This window comes from Pseudorca crassidens, chromosome 7, assembly GCF_039906515.1.
Source record: "Pseudorca crassidens isolate mPseCra1 chromosome 7, mPseCra1.hap1, whole genome shotgun sequence".
NCBI classification, from domain to species: Eukaryota; Metazoa; Chordata; class Mammalia; order Artiodactyla; family Delphinidae; genus Pseudorca; species Pseudorca crassidens.
Window position 1 is genome coordinate 10,350,780 of NC_090302.1, and position 14,481 is coordinate 10,365,260.

Consider the following 14,481-nt stretch of genomic DNA (forward strand, 5'->3'; position numbering starts at 1 on the left):
AATAGTAACTATATATTTTCAACTTTACTGATAGAAATTTCTCAAATAATATTATTTTATTATATTATTTAGAACTCTGTGGAAAGAACAGGGCTACATAATTCAAATGATGACAGTACATAATTCAAATGATGACTTAAAGTAAACAAAGTATACTGCAAGTGGCATGATTCCAATTAATTATAACAAGTATGTCTAGATAAAGCTAAAGCCTGGGCTTCCCTGGTGGCACAGTGGTTAAGAATCCACCTGCCAACGCAGGGGACACAGGTTCGATCCCTGGTCTGGGAAGCTCCCACATGCCGTGGAGCAACTAAGCCCATGCGCCACAACTACTGAGCCTGCACTCTAGAGCCCACGAGCCACAACTACTGAAGCCCACGTGCCTAGAGCCTGTGCTCCGCAACGAGAAGCCACCGCAATTAGAAGCCCGCACACCGCAATGAAGAATAGCCCCCACTCGCTGCAAATAGAGAAAGCCTGCGTGCAGCAACGGAGACCCAACTCAGCCAAAAATCAATCAATTTATTTAAAAAAAAAAAAAAGCTTAAGCCTACGGATGAACCTTAACTAATCTGGTGCAATTTTTTTTTTTTTTTAATTTTAAAAGTTGAATTAGGGCTTCCAGGGTAGCACAGTGGTTAAGAATCCACCTGCCAATAGAGGGGACACGGGTTCAAGCCCTAGTCCGGGAAGATCCCACATGCCGCAGAGCAACTAAGCCTGTGCGCCACAACTACTGAGCCTGCGCTCTAGGGCCTGCGAGCCACAACTACTGAGCCTGCATACCACACTACTGAAGCCCACGCACCTAGAGCCCATGCCCCGCAACAAAAGAAGCCACCCCATTGAAGAGTGGCCCCCGCTCACCGCAACTAGAGAAAGCCCTCACGCAGCAACAAAGACCCAAGGCAGCCAAAAAAAAATTGAAATACCACCAGTAAAAATGAAGAGAAGAACTTCTCCAAATTATTTAAAACTATATTCCCAAATGCTAAGCAATAACAAAGGCTAAGAAAGAAATATTAAATTTAAAGGAAAGCCTCAATATGAGAAATTCTCTTTACCTATAGGCAATCGATTCTTTTTATTTGCTGGAGTGGTTGCTGGAGACAGCTGAGGAGTACTGTAGGGAGTCATTTCCAAACTGCTGCTTTTTCCTGGCTTTGCCTGGGGTAGGTTTGCCAATAAATTGTCAAGAGCCATTCTATCTTCTCTCAGTTGATCTCCAGACATCACACTCTTCATAAAATTCACCTGGCAAAAGTAAAAGGGCATTTAGCTTATGAAATCAATTTTTCAAACACAATATGTATTTCTCACACAATGTACTACTCATCTAGGACTCTGCCCATGTTCAGATAAATGACTTTTGAGAAAGTCCTATTAAAGAATAAAGCCATTACCAGAGTAATAAGCTGACTGTAGGTTATATAAACTACAGTTCTGCTCAACCCTTCCAGAAGATTAACAGAGGACATTGGCGGGGTCTCCACTGCACGGCCTCCAATCACCACATCAAGGAAAGCAGCAACACAGCTCTGTCCAAACAGGAGAAAAAAATCACAGTGAAATACTTCCTCTTTAAAGTAAGGGAACAGGGACTTCCCTGGTGGCACAGTGGTTAAGAATCCACCTGCCAATGCAGGGGACACGGGTTTGAGCCCTGGTCTGGGAAGGTCCCACATGCCATGGAGCAACTAAGCCCGTGCACCACAACTACTGAGCCTGCGCCCTAGAGCCTGCAGGCCACAACTACTGAGCCCACGTGTCACAACTACTGAAGCCCGTGTGCCTAGAGCCCATGCTCCGCAACAAGAGAAGCCACCACAATGAGAAGCCCATGCACCGCAATGAAGAGTAGCCCCTGCTCGCCGCAACTAGAGAAAGCCTGTGTGCAGCAATGAAGACCCAATACAGCCAAAAATAAATAAATAAATAAATTTATTAAACATAAATAAATAAAGGGAATAAAATTTCTGATTGAGGTGGACAAGCATGTAGAAAGTTTTTCTTCTTGAAAATTATATTAAACCCAACATTTAAAAAAATTAGACTCTCTATGAACTGATGTAAAATAATCTCCAAGATATTCTGGTATATGAAACAAACACGAGGCAGACAGTGCACACAGTCCTACCATTCGTAATTAGGAAAATATATTAGGAATTTGCTTGTATACATACAGACTTCTTGAAAGACAGACAAAAGATTGATAACATGAAGAACAGTTAGGGAGGAAATGAAGGTTAGAGATCAGAGGTGGAAGGGAAACTTCACTATCTAACCTTTGAATTTTAGGTTGAATGTACAGCCTACTCAAAGTGTGATAAATTAAATTCTTTTATTTTTTAAAATATTTATTTATTTGGCTGCGCCAGGTCTTTAGTTGCGGCATGCAGAATCTTCACTGTGGCGTGTGGGATCTTTTAGTTTCAGCATGTGAGATCTTTAGTTGTGGCATGCATGCAGGATCTAGTTCCCCCACCAGGGATCAAACCCAGGCCCCCTGCATTGGGAGCGTGGAGTCTTAACCACCGGACCACCAGGGAAGTCCCTTAAATTTTTATTCAGTTATACCAACTGAACAATGCTATGTTAACTTATGAAATACACTTAAAATTATACATTTATTGCTGATTCATATATTCACAGACTTGATTTAGTGACAATTTTTTTAAGTCAAACTTTTTTTTTAAATTTTATTTATTTTTTGGCTACGTTGGGTCTTCGTTGCTGCACGCAGGCTTTCTCTAGTTGCGGTGAGCGGGGGCTACTCTTCATTGCAGTGCGCGGGCTTCTCATTGCAGTGGCTTCCCCTGCTGTGGAGCATGGGCTCCAGGTGCGCGGGCTTCAGTAGGTGTGGCGCACGGGCTTAGTTGCTCCGCAGCATGTGGGATCTTCCCGGACCAGGGCTCGAACCCATGTCCCCTGCATTGGCAGGTGGATTCTTAACCACTGCAACACCAGGGAAGGCCCTAAATCAAACTTTTAAAAATAATCTTAATAGCTCTTTGGCTCTCATTACAACGGCATCTCCTCAACATTTCTATAAGTGAGAATTAGTAATCTTTTTTTTTAATTGAAGTATAATTGGTATTTATATATATATTTTTTGAGAATTAGTAATCTTTGATGACATCTTCCTTTATTTTCTTAATTAATTTTTATTGGAGTATAGTTGCTTTACAATGCTTTGTTAGTTTCTGCTGTACAGCAAAGTGAATCTGCTATACAGACGACATCTTCCTTTAAATGCTGCTGATCCAACACTGTATCCTCTATAGCCAAACCAAGGGTAATTGAAAAGAATATTTAGTTTACACATCACCTAGGGACAAGATTTAATAAGGAGAATAGTTAGGTTGACTAATACTTCAGCAGAACCTTCTATAAACAGTACTTCACACGACATAGTATTCACTCTTACTTTGTCAAATTTTCCAAGGCTGCTCTTTGTCCGGGGATCTCCCTCTTCAGAGCCAGTCATTGCTAATTGCTGCAAAAGGCGGCCAACCTGCAACCCAGAGCAGAGGTGGGAAGACGTAGGCTGTAGACACTTACACAGTCCTCACTGTGAAAGCACTTCCATTCCATTCTACAAATCTATTTCATAAGAATATTAACACACTAAATGGGTAACTAATAAGAACCTGCTGTATAAAAAAAAAAATTAAATTAAATTTAAAAAAAAAAAGAATATTCACACCACCTGACCAGGCATACAAAATAGGATCCCAAATAAAATGTGCATCTTGTCTATGTCAGCTTTTACTATATTTTATTACATTTAGACTGAGTTATAAAGAATAAGTAGAAAATTTTGCTTTGTCTTTAATTCATATTATTACAACATTAGGAAATGAAGGTACACACCTTTGTTTCTGCTGCTGTACTTTTCATGTGTTTAGAAATTTAATTAATTTGTAAAAGCTGACTCAAACTATCTCAAGTTATTAAGTACTTTTCCCTATAGTTCATAAAGTACTCAAGGTAAATTTTTTTTCTAGACTTAAAAGCAAAGAATTCCTTCAGAACATAAGCTGTTTTGAAAGTAAATATCAATTCACAGAGCCAGTTCCTTACTGCCAAAAGTGAACTGTTAATCCACTCTCTCTAAAGACACTTTGCTGAAAGTTATTATCATACAGCATCATCTTCATACCTAGGACAATCCCCCTTTCACTCATTTTGAAAAGATGTGATTCAACCTCCAATGGAATGACAAAAATAAAACTATAACAACATTATCATAAGAATAAATTTAGTGTTTCAGAGATGATAAAAAAATTTTATTTCAGGGATGTCTATATAGTTAATTTCTAAACACCCCAATATGACAGAACTGATCATGAAAAAAAGCTTATCATTAAAAAAAAGTCATCCAAAGACAAGACATATTCTATTCCAAATAAACTGTCTCTTCCTCACAGTATTTCTAGGGATAAGATATAATTAAAAGAATCCCTTAAGAAATAATAACATGATTTCAGTAGTTCAGATGATTAGGGGAAAAAGCACTAACACAGATCCAAAAATCCTCTTTCTGAAACTTTTAGTTCCAGAGGAGTTTCAGATTTCAAAATTTGGAGATTTTAGAAAGGTTGGTTACTGCATACATGTAACATGTCTAGTACTTAGGCTGGCTTCCTATAATCAGATATATTAACATTCCTTCAGCAAAACACGAATATTCATGAACATGAAATGGAATAACTAACAATTATAAATAGCCTCATATTAGTTCAGGTTAGGTTTTGTTACCAAGTGAAGTATAAAAGACACTCAATTTTCAATCATTCTGGAGTTTGAAATCATGCGAAAGGGGTAAGGGCTTGTTCTAGATAATCAAATTCAACTATGCATTCAAGTGTATGAGGACTCCATTTAAAAACCAACACAATGTAAGAAGCAAATATTTAGGACAGTTTGGGGAAAAGGAATGGTAAGAATATATGAATAATGTCATCATATTTTCTGTTCCCACTCCCACTGCCCAATCGACTGACTTTAAACTGAATGCCTAGCAAAAGCATACCTGCATCAGATTAAATCTTGCCACCTCATTAATTGGAGCATCAGAAATTATTCCATACTGTTCTGGATTGACAACCGCAGGACAAATGAAGCAGGCCAACAGGAGGTCAGTACACATTGCTCTGACCTCCCCAACTTCCAGTCTATCTACACAGGAGAGAGTTTTGTACATCTGTGACACAATCCATCTCAAACTATGTGGAAAGCAGTATGTGTTCTGTTTGAGATAACCAATAAATTTGTTCACCAAAGCCACTAGTTTGGCCTCGTTCGAATCCACCATCTCTTGAACCTTTTGCCTGAATCTATCTGAGCCTTTCTCTCCAAAGAGTTTTTCCTGTTGAGACGGGGAGAACCTCTCAATTAGCTTGTTTGGGTCTGTTTCCAGGTGATCCTCATCTTCAACAAGCAGCTGCATGATTGGCTCATGTAAAGTTGCTGTGAGGAAAAGTTTGGCAGAAAACAGTCCTTCAGAAAAAAGTTTAAATAAGATGCTGAAGGCACAAGTTCCTCTCCTCAAAAGTCGCCTGGGGTTGTCACTTTCTTTAAGTTCAAATTCAATCAAGTATCTCAACACCTGAAGGAGGTAGCTTTCATCTTCTTGCATAATGCAGTTGCCATAGAGAGAGGTAAAAACTGTGTAAATAACACTTTGTGTGTTCTCCTGATTAAGTTTCTCTCCGGCAACCAAAGAGGAGGCAATAAGACGAGGATTTTCCCTTAATCGACTTAAGAATTCTCCATAAGCAGTCTCCTGAAATCCCAACTGCTTATACCCATCAACAAACTGTGTATCTTCCAAAATCTTGGCATGTTGGCAACATTCAGCAGGGGAAGCTTCAGCACTAAAAAACAAGCAAAGAAGCAAAATAATAAAGTCAACAACAATAATAATATACTATACTAAAACATGGAAATGTGAGTTGATGATAGTCATGGCAATGAGATCACTCAGAATTGCTAAAATCTTTTAGACCACCAGCATCTAAATGTGTAAAGAAAGTCATAACCAAAAAGGACAAATTCTTCATATTAAGTCAGGTTCAATGAAAAGTGTTGAGAAATAACCATTATTCTGACTTGTATCATTGAAGATCAGTCCTGCCTCTTTTTGAACTTCATATACATGGACTCATACAGTATGTACTCTTCTATGTCTGACTTCTTTTCTTGACAGTATACCACAGCACCACTATTTCTAGACTTAAAAACTGCTTCTTGGAACAACAGAACAATCAGGTATTAACACAGTGAAAAAATGAGGTTTCTAAAACTGAAAAGTAGATATACGATAGCAAAACATGCAAATGTATATATTAAATAATATTAGGAGAAAAGCAGACACAAGATAATTTACTCTCTACAATAATAAAATTTTATATAATGCCAAGATACAAAATTAACTGGTAGGGTATAAAATATTAATGCTTAAGTTATAATTCTCTACAACTGTGCTTAGGTTAATAGGTTAATTAAGCAAAATAAGCAAAGACTCACCATTGAGATGCTGATTTAAAATATCTTAAACCATGCACTTTGTTGGAAATAGATTTGTTTATTTGCAGTTAGCAATTATTAAATGCTATAAGCAGAATTATGGTGGTTTGTAACAATTAAGACCTCAAAACCTTTTCTTTACCTGGTTATAATAAGCCGATCCAAATTAATTCTCTGCTGCTTAGCGATCCATGCTGTGCGATACAACTTTTCAGCTGTCTTAAGTACATCTGCATTGAGCCTCTGAATGAGCTGTTTCTCAGAGTTTACATATAAGCGTTCCTGCTTGAGGTGATGGGCCAGAGTATGAATATCTAGCTTCACCATCTTCAAATGTGGAGAAGGTACAAAGGCTGATCACTAAGAGTAAAAAGAAAAAATTTTTATGTCACTTAAATTGTTTTCCAAAAACCAAACAGGGTAGGAGAACACATTAAATATTAGGCTACATTTAGTATCATGGTTAGCTCTAGTTTTAAAATAATCTATCTCTCTATATATTTTACAACAGAATCATTATAGGCTCAGTACAGAAAAACTGGTAAATACAGATAAGCAAAAAAAAAAAAAAAAAAAAGGAAGAAAAAGAGAAAAGCTCTTAATAAGGCCAGTGCTCAGAGGCAGCCACTGTAAATACCTTGCATGTATCCTTCAAGTCCCGTGTCTACAAAAACAGAAACATAGATCAATGGAACAAGATAGAAAGCCCAGAGATAAACCCACGCACCTATGGTCAACTAATCTATGACAAAGGAGGCAAAGATATACAATGGAGAAAAGACAGTCTCTTCGATAAGTGGTGCTGGGAAAACTGGACAGCTACATGTAAAAGAATGAAATTAGAACACTCCCTAATACCATACACAAAAATAAACTCAAAATGGATTCGAGACCTAAATGTAAGACTGGATACTATAAAACTCTTAGAGGAAAACACAGGAAGAACACTCTTTGACATAAATCACAGCAAGATCTTTTTTGATCCACCTGCTAGAGTAATGGAAATAAAAACAAAAATAAACAAATGGGACCTAATGAAATTTCAAAGCTTTTGCACAGCAAAGGAAACCGTAAACAAGACAAAAAGACAGCCCTCAGAATGGGAGAAAATATTTGCAAACGAATCAATGGACAAAGGATTAATCTCCAAAATATACAACGAGCTCAGGCAGCTCAATATTAAAGAAACAAACAACCCAATCCAAAAATGGGCATAAGACCTAAATAGACATTTCTCCAAAGAAGACATACAGATGGCCAAGAAGCAATGAAAAGCTGCTCAACATCACTAATTATTAGAGAAATGCAAATCAAAACTACAATGAGGTATCACCTCGCACCAGTTAGAATGGGCATCATCAGAAAATCTACAAACAACAAATGCTGGAGAGGGTGTGGAGAAAAGGGAACCCTCTTGCACTGTTAGTGGGAATGTAAATTGATACAGCCACTATGGAGACCAGTATGGACATTCCTTAAAAAACTAAAAATAGAATTACCATATGATCCAGCAATCCCACTACTGTGCATATACCCAGAGAAAACCATAATTCAAAAAGACACATGCACCACAATGTTCACTGCAGCACTATTTACAACAGCCAGGTCATGGAAGCAACCTAAATGCCCATTGACAGACGAACGGATAAAGAAGTTGTGGTACATATATACAATGGAATATTACTCAGCCATAAAAAGGAACGAAATTGCGTCATTTGTTGAGACATGGATGGATGGATCGAAAGACTGTCATACAGAGTGAAGTAAGTCAGAAAGAGAAAAACAAATATCGTATATTAACGCATGTATGTGGAACCTAGAAAAATGGTACCGATGAATGTTTGCAGGGCAGAAGTTGAGACACAGATGTAGAGAACAAACGTGTGGATGCCAAGGGGGTAAAACCGCGGTGGGGTGGGGATGGTGGTGTGCTGAATTGGGCGATTGGGATTGACAGGTATACACTGATGTGTATGAAACTGATGACTAATAAGAACCTGCAGTATAAAAAAAAATCAAACAAAAACTAATACTAACCCTTCTTTGGGTTATTTGTATGGAAATATGTTAATATAAATGTTTCAGACATTACATGAAATTTCTAAAAATCTTATATGTTCTGGTATAATGTTATAAGTCATAATTCTAGTTATTACTTTAAAATGTATATCTCAGAAATAACTAAATTTCCTTGTCAATTGCAAAAAAAAAAAAAAAAAGAAAAAAAAGTCCCGTGTCTATTTATCAACACTGGACTTTCCTTGCCTGCTCTCTTTCACACTGCAATCAATCAACATAGCCTGTTGACTCTTTCTTCAAAACACATCTCACCACCTCCATCATCATCTCTCACCCAAAGGTCTCTAACCACCACTTCCTAACTGAACTCCTGCTTCATTTCTTGTACTACTGGAGTATCTACATAGCATAGAACATCCTTTAAATTTAAGTCAGACCACTTCATTCCCCCACTAGAAGCTGTCCAAAGGCTTATTTTACACTTAGAATGAAATCTGAAAGTCCCACATGATCTAACACTGCTATTCCTCCAACCTCATCTCCTGCCATTCTAACTCCTGCTCACACAGCTCCAGACACGCTGGCCTCCTCTTGAACAGATCAAGCATGCCCCTTCCTCAAAGCCTCTGCATTTGCTGAACCCTCTCCCTGGAAGGCTATTCCTCCAGATGGCTTTGCAAGGCTGGTGCCTTTAATTCATTCAGGTCTCTGCTCAAATGTCTATTTAGAAAGGCCTTCTGAGACAAATCATTCTAAAACAGAAAATATCACTTCCTATTCCCTCTTCTGGCCTTTTTTTTTTTAAAAAGCACTTGCCCCAACCCGGCATGGGTTGTTGTTACATGCATGTTCATCATGCTTAGAGTATGGCTGCCCCACTGAAAGGCAAGGGCCGCCAAGGCCAAGATTTGTCTGTTTTGTCGACTTACTGCTGTAATTTCAGGGCTGAGGAGAGGGCTTGGTTCACAGCAGGAGTTGAATAAGTATTTGCTAAATGAATGAATGAAATCACACAATTCTTGTTTATCTAGTAGCTAAACAAACTGATAAAAATAGCACACATATTTTAAAGCATTATTATTTAAGCTACACCCTTGAAGCTAGAATGCCTGCCAGACCACAAATATTTTATCTCAGCAACAGAAGTGCTTGTGGGCCAAATAGCAGAATACAACATTGTGTCGAGGCAGCAGTCACTAAGTTAGAAAAATGCTTCTCATTAAGAATTAAACATTAGGGGTGGGGAAGGAAAGGACTGGGAGTTTGGGATTAGCAGATGCAAACTATTACATATAGGATGGATAAACAGGTCCTACTGTATAGCACAGGGAACTATATTCAATATCCTGTGATAAACCATAATGGAAAAGAATATGAAAAGGGATATATATATGTATAACTGAGTCACTTTGCTGTACAGCAGAAATTAAACACAACATTGTAAATCAACTATACTTCAATAAAATTTTTTAAAAAGAATTAAACATGATTATATACTTAAAAACTGCTATGAGAGTAAAGCTTTAAGTGTTCTCACCATAGTAACAAGAAAATGGTAATTACATGAGGTGAAGGATGTGTTAACAAACCTTATTGTGGTAAACATTTTGCAATATATGTGTACCAAATCATTATTATATGACTTAAACTTACAATGTTATATGTCAATTATAGTTCAATAAAGTTAGAAAAAAAGAAGTTGTCCCAGCCAATCGGATTCATAGTGGATTTATTTGGAATTGATAAAATACAATTTGTAGTGAATTCAGATTCTGAAAGAGGTGACAACCTAGCTCAGAGAACTCTCAATATGTTTACAGATCCAATGAAAATATGTTCATATATATGAAATAAATTTTTTTGGTGCTAAGACTAAAAGAAAGAGTTAAGCATATGGTAGCAGATGGAAATATATTTAAAGCCACCTTATTTAAAGAAATAGATTCAACAATTTTTAATTAAGTTTGATTACAGAAATTATTTTAATGAACTACTGATGACTAGAAAAGTTTCAGATATTATCATCTAACTTGAATTTAACTGCTTTAAAAACTTTCTTGTACCTTATCAATTCCCTAGCAAACTATACAAAGCTATTATTCCAAGTCTCCTGTATTAAAACCCTCAGAGTGCTTTCCTCTCAAAAGGTTTAAATATGTCTACTTCACCAAGATGGTTCACTATTAACTCACAAAAGCATCCGAGTACATTCAAACAAATTGGTGCCATACATACATATATAATCTTACTAACTCAGCCGAAAGAAAACACATGACTTTGCAGACTTTCATGAGGGAATTCTAACATCCTCTAGGGGGCTCTAAATCCACAGACTAAGAACAGAATCGCTGAACAAATGGTTGTAACTATGAGAAATATTATAGTTAATGAAAATAGTACTGAAATGGGCTCTTAAAGATCTGTATGCTTTGGGGACTTCCCTGGTGGTCCAGTGAAGGGCGTGCAGGTTCGATCCCTGGTCAGGGAGCTAAGATCTCATGCCTCACAGCCAAAACCCCAAAACATAAAACAGAAGCAATACTGTTAACAAATTCAATAAAGACTTTAAAAATGGTCCACATCAAAAAATCTTTTAAAAAAAGATCTGGGGGCTTCCCTGGTGGCGCAGTGGTTGAGAGTCCGCCTGCCGATGCAGGGGACACGGGTTCGTGCCCCGGTCTGGGAGGATCCCACATGCCGCGGAGCGGCTGGGCCCGTGAGCCATGGCCGCTGAGCCTGTGCGTCCGGAGCCTGTGCTCCGCAACGGGAGAGGCCACAGCAGTGAGAGGCCCGCGTACCGCAAAAAAAAAAAAAAAAAGATCTGTATGCTTAATTAATTAGTTCTGTTACCTTGGGTATATAATGCATATTCTGTGAACCTCAGGGGTTTTTTCACCCATATAATGTGGACACAGTATCTACATTTATTTTGTGCCTGGCATGAGCAACATATTAGGTACTAGGGATACAAAAAAAGGATAAAATCTAGTATGTGTTCTCAAGCACTTCCTAATCTAATAAAACGAGTTAGACACACAAGCAAATGGCTTCCCCAAAATGTTATTGGTATAATGCTATGGCTGAATGAAGGCTGTACAACGTAGAGTACAGACAAAAGAGAAGGAATGACTGAGGAGTTAGGTACCTGTGCCTAGTCTTAAAAGACAAGTATGGGGGTGGGGGATAAGTATTTGCCAGACATAAAGAGGATAATTGGTAGCGGTAGACTTCTAGATACAGGCAGCCAATCAAGCAAAGGCACAGAAGTGTGTGACTCAGTACATTCAGAGAACTACACATGGCTTGCTACAGTTTGGGGGCATGTGTTGTGTGTGTTATGAGTGAGGCAGGGGGTAGGGGAGGAAATGTATAATGAGATAAGGCTACAGAGACCAAACGTACACAGAAGCCAGTGTTAAGAAACTGGGACTGGACTTCCCTGATGGCACAGCAGTTAAGAATCCGCCTGCCAATGCAGGGGACACAGGTTCGATCCCTGGTCCGGGAAGATCCCACACGCCATGGAGCAACTAAGCCCGTGCTCCATAACTACTGAGCCTGCACTCTAGAGCCCGCCCACGAGCCACAACTACTGAAGCCCACACGCCTAGAGCCCATGCTCTGCAACAAGCTACCGCATTGAGAAACCCGCGCACCACAACGAAGAGTAGCCCCCGCTCGCTGCAACCAGAGGAAGCCCGCGCAGAGCAACGAAGACCCAACGCAGCCAAAAATTAATTAATTAATTAAAAAAAAACCAAACTGGGACTTTGCACTGTGGGAGATGGGAAAAGAGTTTAAACTGATTAACATGATTAAATTTACATTTGAGAACATAAACTTTGGCAGTAAAGAAAAAGATGAGGTGGTTTGGATGGAACTAGATGAAGAAAGACTAAGAAATTGTTGATAGGCAAAAACCACTGGCATTTTTCACAGAACTAGAACAAAAAAATTCACAATTTGTATGGAAACACAAAAGACCTGAATAGCCAAAGCAATCTGGAGAAAGAAAAACGGAGCTGGAGGCATCAGGCTCCCTGACTTCAGACTATTCTACAAAGCTACAGTAATCAAGACAGTATGGTACTGGCACAAAAACAGAAATATAGATCAATGGAACAGGATAGAAAGCCCAGAGATAAACCCATGCACATATGGTCACTTTACCTTTGATAAAGGAGGCAAGAATATACAATGGAGAAAAGGCAGCCTTTTCAATAAGTGATGCTGCGAACACTGGACAGCTACATGTAAAAAAATGAAATTAGAACACTCCCTAATACCACACACAAAAATAAACTCAAAAGGGATTAAAGACCTAAATGGGGCTTCCCTGGTGGCGCAGTGGTTGAGGGTCCGCCTGCCGATGCAGGGGACACAGGTTCGTGCCCCGGACCGGGAAGATCCCACATGCCGCGGAGTGGCTGGGCCCGTGAGCCATGGCCGCTGAGCCTGCGTGTCCGGAGCCTGTGCTCCGCAACGGGAGAGGCCACAACAGTGAGAGGCCCGCGTACCACACACACAAAAAAAAGACCTAAATGTAAGGCCACTATGAGTCTGTCATACAGAGTGAAGTAAGTCAGAAAGAGAAAAACAAATACCGTATGCTAACACATATATATGGAATCTAAAAAGAAAAAAAGAAGGTCATGAAGAACCTAGGGGCAAGATGGGAATAAAGACGCAGATCTACTAGAGAATGGACTTGAGGACACGGGGAGGGGGAAGGGTAAGCTGGGACAAAGTGAGAGAGTGGCATGGACATATATACACTACCAAATGTAAAACAGATAGCTAGTGGGAAGCAGCCGCATAGCACAGGGAGATCAGCTCGGGTGCTTTGTGACCGCCTGGAGGGGTGGGATAGGGAGGGTGGGAGGGAGGGAGACGCAAGAGGGAAGAAATATGGGGATATATGTATATGTATAACTGATTCACTTTGTTATAAAGCAGAAACTAACACACCATTGTAAAGCAATTATACTCCAATAAAGGTGTTAAAAACAAATAAACAAACAAAAAAAGAAATGTTGCAGTGGCAATGGAAAGAACAGGACAAATCTGAGAGATACTGGAGATAGAAAATAGACTTGCTGACACCTACACTAGGGGAAGGCGAGGTAGAAGTTTCCAACTCTGGTGACAAGGGTTGGGGGTGGTGTTATTCACCACAATTTCGTATCATATGAGAAAACACTTTATAAACTGAAAATTGTGCCTGGTATGGTTCTAAGAACTTTACACACTTAATCTTCATAACATCCCTCTGAGACAGGTACTTTGCCACAAAAGAAACTGAGGCTCAGGGATATTACGTAACTTACATAAGGCCACAGGGGTGAGAGGTGGTAGAGCCAGTACACTATTATTATAGTCCTGATCTCTACAAGAATGACTCAGAAATCGTGTGGTTACACAGGTGAATTATTTTTGAGAGATGCACATTCAAGTACATAGAAGTAAATTGTTAAGATGTCTGGAACTCACTTGTACATGGCTCAAAAAAACTAAAAGATTTTTTAAATGCAGCAAAATGTAAACCACTGTTGAATCTGGTTGGTGGGTATATGGTGATCATGGTGCCACCCTTCAACAGTTTCTGTAGGTTAGAATTTTTTCATTATAAAATGATAGAGGAAAATCCTTTAGAAATTCTCAAGCCGTATCCTTCTTGCTACCTTAATACAATTTAATTCAACAAATACGTTATTGACTTGTTGGAACCTAGCCAGGTCCCCTAATCTCAAGGAGTTCACAGTCTAATTACAACCAAAATGCTGTTCAAGATAGGATGCATAAAATGTTTCCAATGACATAGCAAAATATGAATCAATTTATGCAATTCAGAAATTAAAACCTTCAAATATAGCTTCACTTAAAAAAATTAACACACGAAAGCAACGCTCCACCTGATCTACATAAGAA

The 14,481-nt window shown here is 38.8% G+C and overlaps 1 protein-coding gene across 4 annotated transcripts in view; it reads right to left on the bottom strand.

Moving 5' to 3' along the window:
• GAPVD1 (GTPase activating protein and VPS9 domains 1) overlaps positions 1-14,481 on the bottom strand; it is a 72,949-nt gene that overhangs the window by 40,779 nt on the left and 17,689 nt on the right. For all 4 annotated transcript variants that reach the window (XM_067743318.1, XM_067743315.1, XM_067743317.1 and 1 more), the window contains exons 2-6: positions 6,677-6,894; positions 5,039-5,882; positions 3,431-3,517; positions 1,407-1,541; positions 1,068-1,257 (exon numbers count right to left, since the gene is read on the bottom strand). In XM_067743318.1, the coding sequence (XP_067599419.1) occupies positions 1,068-1,257; positions 1,407-1,541; positions 3,431-3,517; positions 5,039-5,882; positions 6,677-6,861 (1,441 nt within the window). In that variant the 5' untranslated portion in view covers positions 6,862-6,894. The remainder of the gene's footprint in view (positions 1-1,067; positions 1,258-1,406; positions 1,542-3,430; positions 3,518-5,038; positions 5,883-6,676; positions 6,895-14,481) is intronic.